The following is a 13,095-nucleotide window of genomic DNA, read 5'->3' on the forward strand; positions in this document are numbered from 1 at the left end:
GTTGATTCATATTTAGCATGTGATCCACTATGATTCCCAGATCCTTTCCCACAGTACTTGTTCCTAAGCAGTCATTTCCCATTTTTTGTGTGTGCAACTGATTGTTCCTTCCTAAGCTTGCCTTTGTCCTTATTGAATTTCATCGTATTTACTTCCAACCATTTCTCCTGATCATTTTGAGCATAAGAACAGCCATACTGGGTCGGACCAAAGGTCCATCTAGCTCATTATCCTGTCTTCTGACAGTGGTCAATTCCAAGTGCCCCAGAGGGAATGAACAGAACAGGTAATCATCAAGTGATCCACCCTCTGTCGCCTATTCCCAGCTTCTGGCAAACAGAGGCTAGGGACACCGTCCCTGCCCATCCTGGCTAATAGCCATTGATGGACCTGTCCTCCATGAATTTATCTAGTTCTTTTTTGAACCCTGTTATTGTCTTGGCCTTCACAACATCCTCTGGCAAAGAGTTCCATGGGTTCACTGTGCATTGTGTAAAGCAATACTTCCTTTTGCTGCCTATTAATTTCATTGGGTGACCCCTAGTTCTTGTGTTATGAGAAGGAGTAACTAACACTTCCTTCTTTACTTTCTCCACACCAGTCATGATCATATCCCCCCTTAGTCATCTCTTTTAAAAGCTGAAAAATCCCAGTCTTATTAATCTCTCCTCATACGACAGCCCCTAATCATTTTTGTTGCCTTTTTCTGAATCTTTTCCAAGTCAAATATGTCTTTTTTGAGATGGGGTGACCACATCTGCACACAGTATTCAAGATGTGGGTGTACCATGGATTTATATAGAGGCAATATGATATTTTAAGTCTTATTATCTATCTTTCTTAATGATTCCCAACATTCTGTTTGCTTTTTTGACTGCCGCTGCACATTGAGTGGATGTTTTCAGAGAACTATCCACAAGGACTCCAAGATCTCTTTCTTGAGTGGTAACAGCTAATTTAGACCTCATCATTTTATATGTATAGTTGGAATTATGTTTTCCAACATGCATTACTTTGCATTTATCAACATTGAATTTCATCTGCCATTTTGTTGCCCACTAACCCAGTTTTGTAAGATCCCTTTGTAACACTTTGCAGCCTGCTTTGGACTTACCTATCTTGAGTAGTTTTTTATCATCTGCAAATTTTGCCACCTCATCATTTGCTCCTTTTTCTAGATCTTTTATGAATATGTTGAATAGTACTGGTCCCGGAACAGACCCCTGGGGGACACCATGGTTACCTCTCTCCATTCTGAAAACTGACCAGTGTTTCCTATTAACCAATTACTGATCCATGAGAGGACCTTCCCTCTTATTCCAAGACAGTTTAACATGACATGAATTTTAATCCTATTCTCCAAAACACTTGCGACTCTTTCCAGCTTGGTATCGTCCTCAAACTTTATAAATGTACTTTCTGTGCCATCATCTAAATCATTGATGAAGACATTGAAAAGAACCAGACCAGAACTGATCCCTGCGGGACCCCACTCATTATTCCCTTCCAGCATGACTGTGAACCATTGATAACTACTCTCTGGGAATGGTTATCCAACCAGTTATGCAACCACCTTATAATAACTCCATCTAGGTTGTATTTACCTAGTTTGTTTATGATGTTGTTCTTTTACTTCTTAACAGACATTAATACATTTATATCTTCACAAAACCTCTGTGAGTGTAAGGAATCATTTTTCCCCCTATTTTACACCAAAATGAAAGCCAAAATTGTTAGAAGTGCCAGAAATGTTGGGTGCCCAATTGGAGATGCCTGGGGCCAGATTTTTCAGAGCACTGAGCATTTTTATAGCACTTTATATATTCAAGCCCAGCTCCCATTGACCTTAGTTGCAGCTGTGAGTACTCTGCACTTCTGTAAATCAGACCCAGCTCTCTAAAGCTGAGCACTCGGAAAATGAAGAACATACACTAACTATGTGCAAATTTGACACCATCAGCTCAGGATTAAACAAAGACTGTGAATGGTTAGCCAACTACAGAAGCAGTTTCTCCTCCCTTGGTGTTCACACTTCAACTGCTAGCAGAGGACCTCACCCTCCCTGATTGAAATAACCTCGTTATCTCCAGACTAGTTCTTGCCAGCATATTTATACCTGCCCCTGGAAATTTCCATTACATGCATCCGACGAAGTGGGCATTCACCCACGAAAGCTTATGCTCCAATACATCTGTTAGTCTTAAAGGTGCCACAGGACTCTCTGTTGCTCATTAACCTTTGTGAGCTTGTACACACTCTGCAGTTAGTACCAAGTGCATTGTTATGAACAAGAACAAGAGTTGACTCTCCTATATACTGTGTCACTTCAGAGAAGAATCAACTTTTCCTCTCCTTGGCTGTAAGTCCAGCTCCACTCTTGCTGTCCTGTTCTTTCCTTCTCTTCAGCCTGAAGTGCTCCATAGAGTCGATGTTCCTGTGGCTGTACCTCTTTGCACTGAGTTTATCCACAAGCGGGGGTTTCTTCACCTAGTGGGCCTCACTTCTCCATTAGGCACCTTTGAACTGTATTCCATCAACAGACGTTCACACCGCCATTCTCTCTGCTCGTGTAATTTAAGTCCTTTGTGGGTGGGCTTCTTGTTTACCCTTTTCAGGATCTCTTTGCATCTAACCCAGATCAATCCCCCTTTCCCTCAGTGGCAGTTCCTTCCAGTTTTTCCCTGGATCCTCTCTTTCTGAGTAAGTCTGTAGATTTTCTTTCCCTTCACTTCCCTTCTCTCATAGTGCCTGCTCATGTACCCAGGTCTATTTTTTTTCTGCTTCTCATGGCCCGACACCTTTTCTATTTTCCTTCTTTCCTTCTTCTCACTTCCCAGTCCCCCACTTTTATTCTCTTGTTCTTGTTTTAAAAATCACCTCCCCTTCTACCCAAGCTCCAGTTCATCCGCTAGCTCCGCATCTCGATTCTTCTCCTTCTGTAACAGCTTTTCCCAACTGCCCCTTTGAATGGATTCCCAGCCCCCTCCCCAGCTCAAGCTGCCCCCTCACTGGCTGTCTCTCTCCCCAGGACAGCGTTCTGTGCTGCTGCGTCACCTGGATGGTAGCAGCAAATTCCATCCTCTGTTCTAGTTTTCTATACATAGATAAAGCTCATTCCACAGACAAAATAGCTCCATTATTTTGTATTTCCTGAAATGACAACCTAGTCTGAGCTGAATCATGGCAGGATAGTTCAGATTATTCCTAAAGTGTCCCCCATGGTCCATTGTGCAGTGTAGCCTTGTATAATGGGCTTAGTCGTGTTGTCACATGGAACAGTAATAATCACAGAACAAACACTTTTTTTAAAAGTACTGAAGAAAAAAAAGTACTTTTACAAGCCTAATTTATCCAATTTTTTTATTTTAATTTTTCTTCCTAAGTAGAATTTTTTCTCATGATAGAGCCATATTGTTTGGCTCATTATATTTCCATTATGTTAAAAAAAATCCACAACCTTGAGAACAGTACAGATGTAACCGTTCAATGGGAAAGGGAGAGGGGGAGAGCACTGAGTGACAGGGGGAGAGGGGATGAGGAGTAAATGCACGGTGGGGCCTTGGGGGAAGAGGCAGAGCAGGGAATAGGGGGCGGTACCAGCGCTCCTGCTGTACTGTCCAGTTTTGGGACATTGGAAAGTTGGCAACCCTAGGGCCATCACCGGCCGCCACTCTGCCAACGTATACAGTATTTTTTGGTGGGGGCAACACCCCCTCATTTGCCCCCAAACTCCACCTATGGCAGACCACGTGGGACTAGGGTGACCAGATGTCCCGATTTTATAGGGACAGTCCCAATATTTGGGGCTTTTTCTTATATAGGCACCTATTACCCCCCCATCCCCACCCCAATTTTTCACACTTGCTATCTGGTCACCCTAGGGACCAGATAGCACCCTGGGACTGTGTTGTGGCTCACCTTTGGGCCGCAGTGCACAGTCTGGGAACCTCTGCTCCGGGACACCAGTGGAGAAAAGACTCCAGCATGGTAGGGGAAACTCGTGGCAGAAGGACTGGGAGTGGATGGATGAAGAGTCGGGAAGGATGGATATATAAACCTTAAAATATATCAACTTCAGACTTGGACTTTGATGGCGTTATTTTGTAGCCGTTTATGATAACAAGCCAGCCCAATATGGGAGTTACTGGTTATGAGAAAGCCTTTGAGAAATTACTGAGGAAAGAGAAACTGTGGCTTCAAGGCCGTGCCATGCCTCAAGGGGGAGCTGTGGAGGCCATTACACAACCATACAATGCAGCCTGTAATTTGCGTTATAGTTGCACACAGCCCCTGCCTGGAAGAGCTTATACTCAAAATAGACAAAGGGAGGACAAGAAACTAGGCACAGAGCAGGGAAGTGACTTGCCTAAGGTCACCCAGCAAGCCAGTTTTAGAGCTGGGAATGAACCCGGGTGTCCTGTGTCCCAGTCCAGCACGCTAGTCATTAGACCCCATTGACTCTCAGCGCTGCCTGTGGATCAATACAGATGGATGCTCTTCCCTGTGCTTGGCCCTAGTCATTCCAAAGCATCAACTCCAAACAGGTATAAGAATCAGATCACGTGATCAGGGCCCACACATGTAGATTAGAGCCCTTCCTCTGTGACTCAGGCTTTAGCTATATTGGGGATTAAGCCCCAATTCCAGCCCTGGTGCAAATCTCCCATGTAAACCGGGGAACAAGTTGTTTCCATAAACCACCAAGATTTGCATCAATTTAACTCTGCTTCTAAGGCCTGGTCTACACTAACCCCCGCACTTCGGACTAAGGTACGCAAATTCAGCTACGTTAATAACGTAGCTGAATTCGAAGTACCTTAGTCCGAAGTTACCGCGGTCCAGACGCGGCAGGAAGGCTCCCCCGTCGATGCTGCGTACTCCGCTCGCCGAGCTGGAGTACCAGCGTCGACGGCGAGCACTTCCGGGATCGATCCGGGGTACTTCCGGGATCGATCCGGGATCGATTTATCGCGTCTTAACCAGACGCGATAAATCGAACTCAGAAAACCGATTGCTTACATCCGGACCCGGATGTAAGTGAAGACGTACCCTTAGCTTCTAAGTAGGCTCCATCAGTGCAAATAGAAGGCGTCTGTCTAGCCGGGATGGAAGGCAGGGGGTAGATTGTCCCACAGAGCACTTAACAGCAAGTGCCTTATGATGAGCATTGATCCCTGAGCTGGGAGGCTGCTTTGGCCTGGCCCTGAATTCCAAGATGACTCAAGAGATTCTGGCTCTTCAACTCCGCGCCTTGGACAAGGTGGCGCTAACCAACTCCTTTGCACTAACCGCACAGGGTGGGGTTCCCACACAGCCTGCGGCGCTGGAACAACAAGGAACAAATTCCAGAGATTGGGACAGAGAATAACGGGGAGGAACAAATTGATGACTGCAAATAAATTGGCCCATAATTTTGCCAACCCAAAAAGTTAACAAATGATGAATATCAGAGCAGCTTAAAAATGAGATTATTTTAAATACATTTTTTTAATTCTGTTGTTTTAATCTTTAGCACTTACCTTCCCCCCCCCTAACCTCTAGGGCTGGAAACATACTATTCTTTCCCCCAAACATAAAAGCTGAGATTCTCCCATAAATACATGGCCCCAAGTGCTGGGGCTTTAAGGGAAAAAATAGTTAAGTATCACAAAGCTCGTAGTAAAAATCACCAGAGCTGGCAACACTGGGGGTGAATGAGTTGTTTGATGCAAATAAATTGGCCCATTGGGATTACTGGACTGGCTCAGCACCGTGGTCCGTCTAGCCCAGTCTCTTCTCGCTGACAATGCCCAGCACTTGATACCGCAGAAGAAGGTGCAAGAAAACGCCACACTTCACAGATTTGTAAATTTTAAGGCCAGCAGGGCCCGTTGTGCCCATCCAGCCCAGCCTCCTGCCTAATCCAGGCCAGAGAATCTCCCCCAGTGATTCCTGCCTCTGACCCAGAGCTGGAGCGGAGCTTTGAGAGAGACGCCCCCATCTCCACTGACAGACTCCCAGGGATGTTTAGGTTTTCAAAAAAGTGTGACTTCCCCCCCTTGACACCTGCTCAGTGCAGCACACTGGCCCACCAAGATAGCAAGTGAGGGGGACAGAGTCTTGCACATGCCTAGCCCTGGCCCCCAATCCAGGTGTGGGGCAGGCAAGCTTAGCCCAGCAGGATCCAAGTGTGGAGGGGCTTAGCATGGAGTGAGAGAGTTCTGTGTGGGGCAATTTGGGTGCAAGTGGCTCAGTGGGGGTTTCTGGATGCAGGGGGGATTAGGATGTACAGAAGCTCATTGAGGGCTTCCAGGTGCAGAGGGAATGGGGGGGCCAAGGTAGCACCCTTTTATGGACACCCAGCCAGTCAGTTAGCTATAAAAATCATTCTTAGTAGCTGTTCTCTACTTGCCTTACCTGTAAAGGGTTAAGAAGTCTCACTGAAATGCTTAAGTAAGAGAAAGTGAGTTGGCACCTGGCCAAAAGAGCCAATGGGAAGACTAGACCTTTTTAAAATTGAGAAAAAAACTTCCCTTTTGTCTGTCTGTTGTTGTTCTCTCGGGGAGAGAGCGAGCAGGTATGCTGTAAGGCTTGGGCCAGGTATGAAAAATCATCAGCATTATACCTAGAAACTACTCATTTGGAACCACAGATATGTAAGTAGGTCAGGAAATGTTTAGTTCGACGTGATCAGGTTTATCTCTTTATTTTGGGCTTGTGGATTCTTCTGTGCTAACACAGGTGCTTTTGTAACCTTTAAGCTGGACCCCAAGAAAGCCCTTCTTGGTGTTTAATCCTTTCAGTTGTTCTTTTAATATCTAGCAACAACCTGATATATTTTCTTTCCCCATTTTTAAAATAAATTTACCTTTTTTAAGAACATGACTGGAGTCCTGTCTCTTAGGAGGTAAGAGGTCTGGGCATATGTTTTCAGATAGCTGGTGGAAACAGCCGATTTCTTTTTCTTCCCTTTTCTCAGCTCTTCCCTGGAGAAGGGGTGAAAGAGTTTGGGGGTACCCCACAGGAAGGAATTCCCAAATGCGCCTTCCTGGGCGCTCAAAAAGGTTCTGCTCTTGGGTGGTGGCAGCATTTACCAACCCAAGGCCAGGGGGATCTGTAACCTTGGGAGTTTAATACAAGCCTGGAGTGGCCAGTATTAATTTTTAGAATCCTTGCGGGCCCCCACCTTCTGCACTCGAAGTGCCAGAGTGGGGAATCAGCCTTGACAATACCCATCCCTTTTTCTGAGTATCTCAGTGCCTCACACTCTTTAGTGTATTTATCCTCAGAGTCCTATACAGATGGGGACTTAAGGCACAGAAAGCCCAGGTGACCTGCCCAGTGCCACAAAGGGAGTCTTGTGCAGAGCAAACAACTGAGCCCAGGTCTCCCTGTTATGAGGGAACTGGACTTGATGTAACTGCAGCCATTTTGGGTATACAGCCACCACTGACCATTTAAGTGTGAACACCACAAAGTCAGAAAGGATTTGTGATCTCATGAGCAGCTAAAACAGCTGCAGCTCTGCTAATAAGAATAGAGAAAGTAACAGATTCATGACAATGGGAAGGATTGTGGATAACTGACCTTGGAGCTGAGTGTCTCTGATTATGAGTTCCATGCTGTTGCTATGACTAAAAGTTGTTTTGCTGATAAATAAAATGATGAGTTGTTTTTGCTAATGCTAGGAGAATAGTTAGCCCACTTGGGGTAACTAGAAGTTATGTGCTTTGTTTGAATAATCTATAAAAAGATAAGTAAGAGTATGTAATGTAGATGAGTTCAGAGAAGTTTTTCTACAAGCAAGGAGCTAACATCTTACTCCCCAGCAGCTAGGAGGAAGGCTGATCACCTGAAATATTCTATTGCCACTCAAAACCATCTCAGACTTTGGGTAACTATATCTGGGGTGCTCTAGACTATTGCTATTGCATATGTGCTTAAAACTCAATAAAGAAGGAGCTTTGGTTGAAAGCACTCTTTTTTGTACCACTGTGACGGGGTCTGCTTACCCTGCACTAGCTCAGACAGGGTTAAGCCCATATTATTGACAGCAGAAGTCCCACCTCCCAGGTGGGACTGGGCATGCGCCAAATGCTCTAGCAGTATAAAGGGAGGAAGCCCAGCTCGTTCTGGGCTTGTGGCCGCAGGGGAAGGACCGGTCTTGGAAGCTACTGGGGAGGATCAGCCACAGACCCTGTATGTGCTGGGGACCAGAGCCTCCCAAGATCTGCTTGAACCCCTGTGATCGGAGGAGCCTCTGGAGGCGACCAGCACAGTGGACCATGGAGGAGCCAAAGCCTCATGGGGGACCTCCATGCAGATACTGCTAGGAAGTGACCGAGGGAGGGTGAAGGAGTGGTACTTCACACTCGAGAACGCTCAGCTGAGCCAGTGGCAAATTGCTTGGCCACTGTTAGGGCCCCGGGTTGGGGCCTGGTGGAGTTGGGTGGGCCTGGGCCCCCCTACTGGGGCCACCACATTCCTGTGTGAGTGAACCCTACCTATGGGATTCTGGCCTCTACGCCATGCTGCCCTGACCCCAAGGGCTATTCCATTGGACTCTGGCTGATAGGCCACGCTGCCCTGCAGGGCCGGCTTTAGCAAGTGCGGGGCCCAATTCCTGGGGCAGCACTTCCGATTGTCGGCTGGGGGAGGGAGGGCCGCGGGGCTTGCCGCGTTCCGGCTGGGGTCGCGGGGCCGCGGGGCTTGCCACGCTCCGGCCGGAGCTCCAGCCAGGAGAGCGGGGCCGCGGGGCTGCTGCGCTCCGGCTGGCGCTCCAACCAGGAGAGCGGGGCCGCGGGGCTTGCCACGCCCCAGCCGGCACTCTGGCCAGGGGAGCGGGAGCCCCGAAGAAGACTACCACCGGGGTGAGTGCGTGGGGCCCTCTTAGGCGTGGGGCCCGATTCCTGGGAATCGGGCGAATCGGCCTAAAGCCGGCCCTGCTGCCCTGACCCCAGGGGACATCACTTGTGTTTCAGGCCTCAGACCCCGACCCAGTTGTCTGAGAAGCCAGGAAGTGGACTTGTAGGCGGTGCCCCTCCACCCTTAAACCCTGCACGCACCGCAACAACCACTCATTTATCAACCAGTGGCACTGTGACACCCCTCCCCCCTTGATTGAAATTGCCTTGAGAGAAAATTGTAAATTACTACAGATTCAGGTTCAGATAATCCCAGGTAACAGATTTGGTGAGCTAGCCAGGGATAGTTTGTTGCAATAGGGACTAGAAGATGGAGCCCTGGCTGGGATGATTTAGTTGGGATTGGTCCTGCTTTGAGCAGGGGATTGGACTAGATGACCTCCTGAGGTCTCTTCCAACCCTAATCTTCTATGACATTTTGTGTTCCTCATGGTGGCATGGGGTTTGGTTAGTGACCCAAATTTAGGGCCATTTGAACAAGCGGCTCACAAGATACTGGCCCTCCACACACACACAAAACAGACTAAAGTTGACATGTTTTGGCAATGATTTTTTGCACAGGGATAGAGATCAAAACATTGCTGAGGTCATCGCACCAGGCTCTCAGTCATTTGAAAGTTACCCCAATGCATGTTACACACCAGCCCTCTGGGGGAAATCAAATTACAGTGTTATCAGCCAAAGAGTTTGGTTCTTCTGTTAGGTGTGTCACCATGCCTTGGCTCACACGCCAAATAGAGTACACTGAGCATGCACAGACAGTGATTATAGATTTAATTGCAGCAGGATAGCACAAGGCTACTTGTAGGTAAGCCTTTAAACAAGATCCACCTCTTCCTGTCCATTTAAGTCCCACACTTGGCAGAAATCTAGAAAATGTTGGAGAAAAAAATCTGTCGCTGTCTAGGATTTTTATTATTTTATTTGGAGGCAAAGTAATCAAAGTATTTTTGTAAAAAAAATTGATGTGCATTGGGTGGAGGAGTGGGGGAATAGGGGTAGAGTTTTGGGGTTCCACTGAGGGGATTGGGTATCGTGGGAAGGGGGATAAATGGGGATGGGGTGGTGAGAAGGTTGGGGGACTCAGGTGAGGAGGAAGGACACAGGGAAGAGGGAATATGGGGTGAGTGGCTGGAGGAGAATAGCAGCCGGAGTGCCTATCAAGTCAGCCCCATATTCCCCCTTTCTGTGTGTATGCTAAGACCTGGGGGGGGGGGCTAGCCCCTCTTCCTACCTTTGTGAGGTATCTGGGAGGATCTGCCAGGATCTGCCAGGATCTGTGAGCCCTCTGCCCCAGCAACGGAGTCTAAGCCCCTTTCCCGCCCCCACATGTGAGTTGGGATATAGGGGGCCTGGCCTCTCTGTGGGTACCTGAGTCCTGCTCCCTCCCCCTGTGTATGTGTGCCAGGATCTGGGGCCCCTCGCCCATTTATGAGAGCCTGACCCTCCCTGTTCACTCCCCCACATAGCCGGTCTGGAAGGGCCTGAACCCCTCTTACTAACCCTTTATGTGAGTTGGAATCAGGAGGTCCCTGCTGACCCCGATACACCCCTGCAACTCTCCAACACCTACTCCCAAAACATCAAAGCATTGACAGGCCAGAGAGCACATCTAGTGGGGAGGAGACAGCTAACCCCAGTGGGATCACTCACAGGACCCCAGGACTGTAGCCACTGGACTGCGTGTGCTTCTAACATCCCTGTGGGACGGGGATGTTGCTAGAGGAACCAAGAGTGGTACGGATGACAAAGGACAATCCCTTCCTGCTCCTATTTATCTCCTTGCCCAGACCCCAGTCACTCCTTCCGCAGTTAATAATAACCTCCACAATCTCCTGATGCAGTTAACCCATGCCATGCTGAGAAGCTGTAGAGCTGAGATCCCTCACCCAGTGCTGAGAAAGAGCTGCTTCTCCAGTGGGTGGTGGGGGCTGTTTCTACTGGGATCACTGTCTGCCACTGACACGGACCTGGAAGCTGGATCTGGTGTGCGGAATGAGGGCTATTTTATAAGGGAATCCGTCCCCCACCACTGAGATGCAGCTTCCTCTGGTGTGGGTGGCCGGGGCTATTTACATAGGGTCCCTCACCTCACACAAAGAGACGGTTAAGGGGTGACTTGGTTCCCTCTATATGTATCTGTATGGGCAACAAATCTTTGATCATGTGTTCTTCAAACTAGCAGAGAAAGGTAGAACAAGATCCAATAGCTAGAAGTGGAAGCTAGACAAATTCAGACTGGAAATGAGGCCTCAATTTTGCAGGGGGAGAGTAATTAACCACTGGAACCATTTACCAAAGGTAGTGGTGGATTCTCCATCACTGACAATTTATAAATCAAGATTGGATATTTTTCTAAAAGCTCTGCTCTAGGGATTATTTGGGAGCAGGTCTCTGGCCTGTGTTAGCCAGGAGGTCAGACTAAATAATCACAGTGGTCCCTTCTGGCCTTGGAATTTATTAATCTAGATACAACCGCCTCTGGGGAAGGCACAAAGGCTGTTTATAAAAGGAGCTCTTGCCCAGTGCTGTAATGCAGATGCCTCTGGGGTGGGACAGCTGGTTGTACAACCATCATTTGCCTGGCACTAAGATGTGTCCCCTTCCGGAGTATACCTGCTATTTGTATGGGGATCCCTTGCCCGGTTCTGTGATACAGTTTCTGGAGTGGGGCAATAGTTTATGGAGTGGATCAGAAAGCAGTCCCCACCTGTAATCTGGCTGGACTCTGATGTGACCTCTATGGGGGCTTTTAATGCCTTGAGGGTAGGAATGGGGAAGGCGGGATCAGTGTCTCTGTTTGATGTCACAGGAAACCACATACCCACCCCCCAGCAGCTGCAGAGGCTGATATGAGGGGTTGGGCTCAGGATGCCTGATGCAGTCAGTCAGCACAGTGGGAAAAGCTACACCCAGAGCAACCTCTCAATCCACAGCTGGGAGTGAGGGCGACACAGGTGGGAGAGCAACCCCAGCAGAGACCCCAGGTGAGTCCATAGGGACGGGTAAGCATCAGTGAGATGCAGCCACCTCTGGGGTGGGGCAGCTGTTTGTACAGGAAACTCCGGGTGGGGGGAAGCTGTTTAATCCAGGGATGTACCCCCTCTGGAGTGGGGCACAGGGGCTGTTTACACAGTGATCCCTCACCTGGTGCTGAAGGCACTAAATGCTAGATGCTTTAATCGTGCTCCCCTCACGCAGATGCCACTGGGGGAAGTGGTTGAAGCAAAGGCAGGTGAGGACTGGATGTGGTAATTACCTGGCGGGAGGGGCGTCTCCTGGCTGGACCAGCTGCCTTGGCTATAAGGGGAGCAGAAGATATGGGATTAGGTGAAAAGGAAACTACAGGGATAGATTCAAACCTTTTGAGTTTAGTCCAGTCTGGAGGTGTGGGGGAGTCAACTCCTTGTTCGTGGTGCTAATGGCAGCTCCCTGACACTGTTACAGCACCAGCAGGGTTAGTGTAGCTGGTCCCCAGCATGGTCAGGGTGCAGGTGCCTGATGGGACAGAGGGCACTGGGGAGCTAGGGAGCCCTTGTTATTAGAGCTAGTATCTGCTCAGGGGACCCAACTCTGTTGCAGCACCAGCTGGGTTGGTGTAGATGGGACCATTGTGGGATATCCCACCGGGAGTTGTCCCCAGCACTCCAGATTGGGGAGTCACAAGTCTCAGTTGCAGTCTGAGATGGTTAGTGTAGACATGCCCTGTGATGTCTGTGTCCTGAGCATGCTCTTGTCTCCCGTGCAGACCATGCTGTGCCCCACCTCACCTCACCTAGCCCTCCTGGCCCTGCTCTCCGTGGCTGGCGCTGTGGGTCTGGGGGAGCCATGCCCGTCCGAGATGAACCTGATCAAGGACCGACTGCTGGTCAATTGCTCCGGAAAGGGGCTCAGCGTGGTGCCACTTGCCCTGCCCAGGAACACCGGCATCCTGCTGCTCAGCTCCAACCGCCTGGCGTCCGTCTCCACTGCCTCCTTCCAGCACCTCCCTGAGCTGGCTGAGCTGGACCTGTCAGGCAACGCACTGGGTGCGCTGCACACTGGACCCCCCCTGCCCTTGCTGCAGGAGCTGGTCCTGTCCCACAATGCCCTGGGGGTGCTGCCCACACTGCAGGGCCTGCCTGCCCTCACCCGCCTGGCCCTGGCTCACAACAACATTTCAGGGCTGCTGCCAGGGGCCTTCCGGGATGTG

At 49.1% G+C, this 13,095-nt stretch overlaps 1 protein-coding gene across 1 annotated transcript in view; it reads left to right on the plus strand.

The window, feature by feature from the left end:
* The first annotated feature begins 11,811 nt into the window (after window positions 1-11,811).
* The window catches only part of LOC113408745 (leucine-rich repeat-containing protein 3-like), a 1,653-nt gene continuing 369 nt past the window's right edge, over window positions 11,812-13,095 (plus strand). Inside the window, exons 1-2 of the mRNA XM_026662144.1 lie at window positions 11,812-11,890; window positions 12,652-13,092. Of these exons, the coding sequence (XP_026517929.1) occupies window positions 12,655-13,092 (438 nt within the window). The 5' untranslated portion in view covers window positions 11,812-11,890; window positions 12,652-12,654. The remainder of the gene's footprint in view (window positions 11,891-12,651; window positions 13,093-13,095) is intronic.

Source organism: Terrapene carolina, unplaced genomic scaffold, assembly GCF_002925995.2.
Source record: "Terrapene carolina triunguis isolate 2854851 unplaced genomic scaffold, T_m_triunguis-2.0 Scaffold23474, whole genome shotgun sequence".
NCBI classification, from domain to species: Eukaryota; Metazoa; Chordata; order Testudines; family Emydidae; genus Terrapene; species Terrapene triunguis.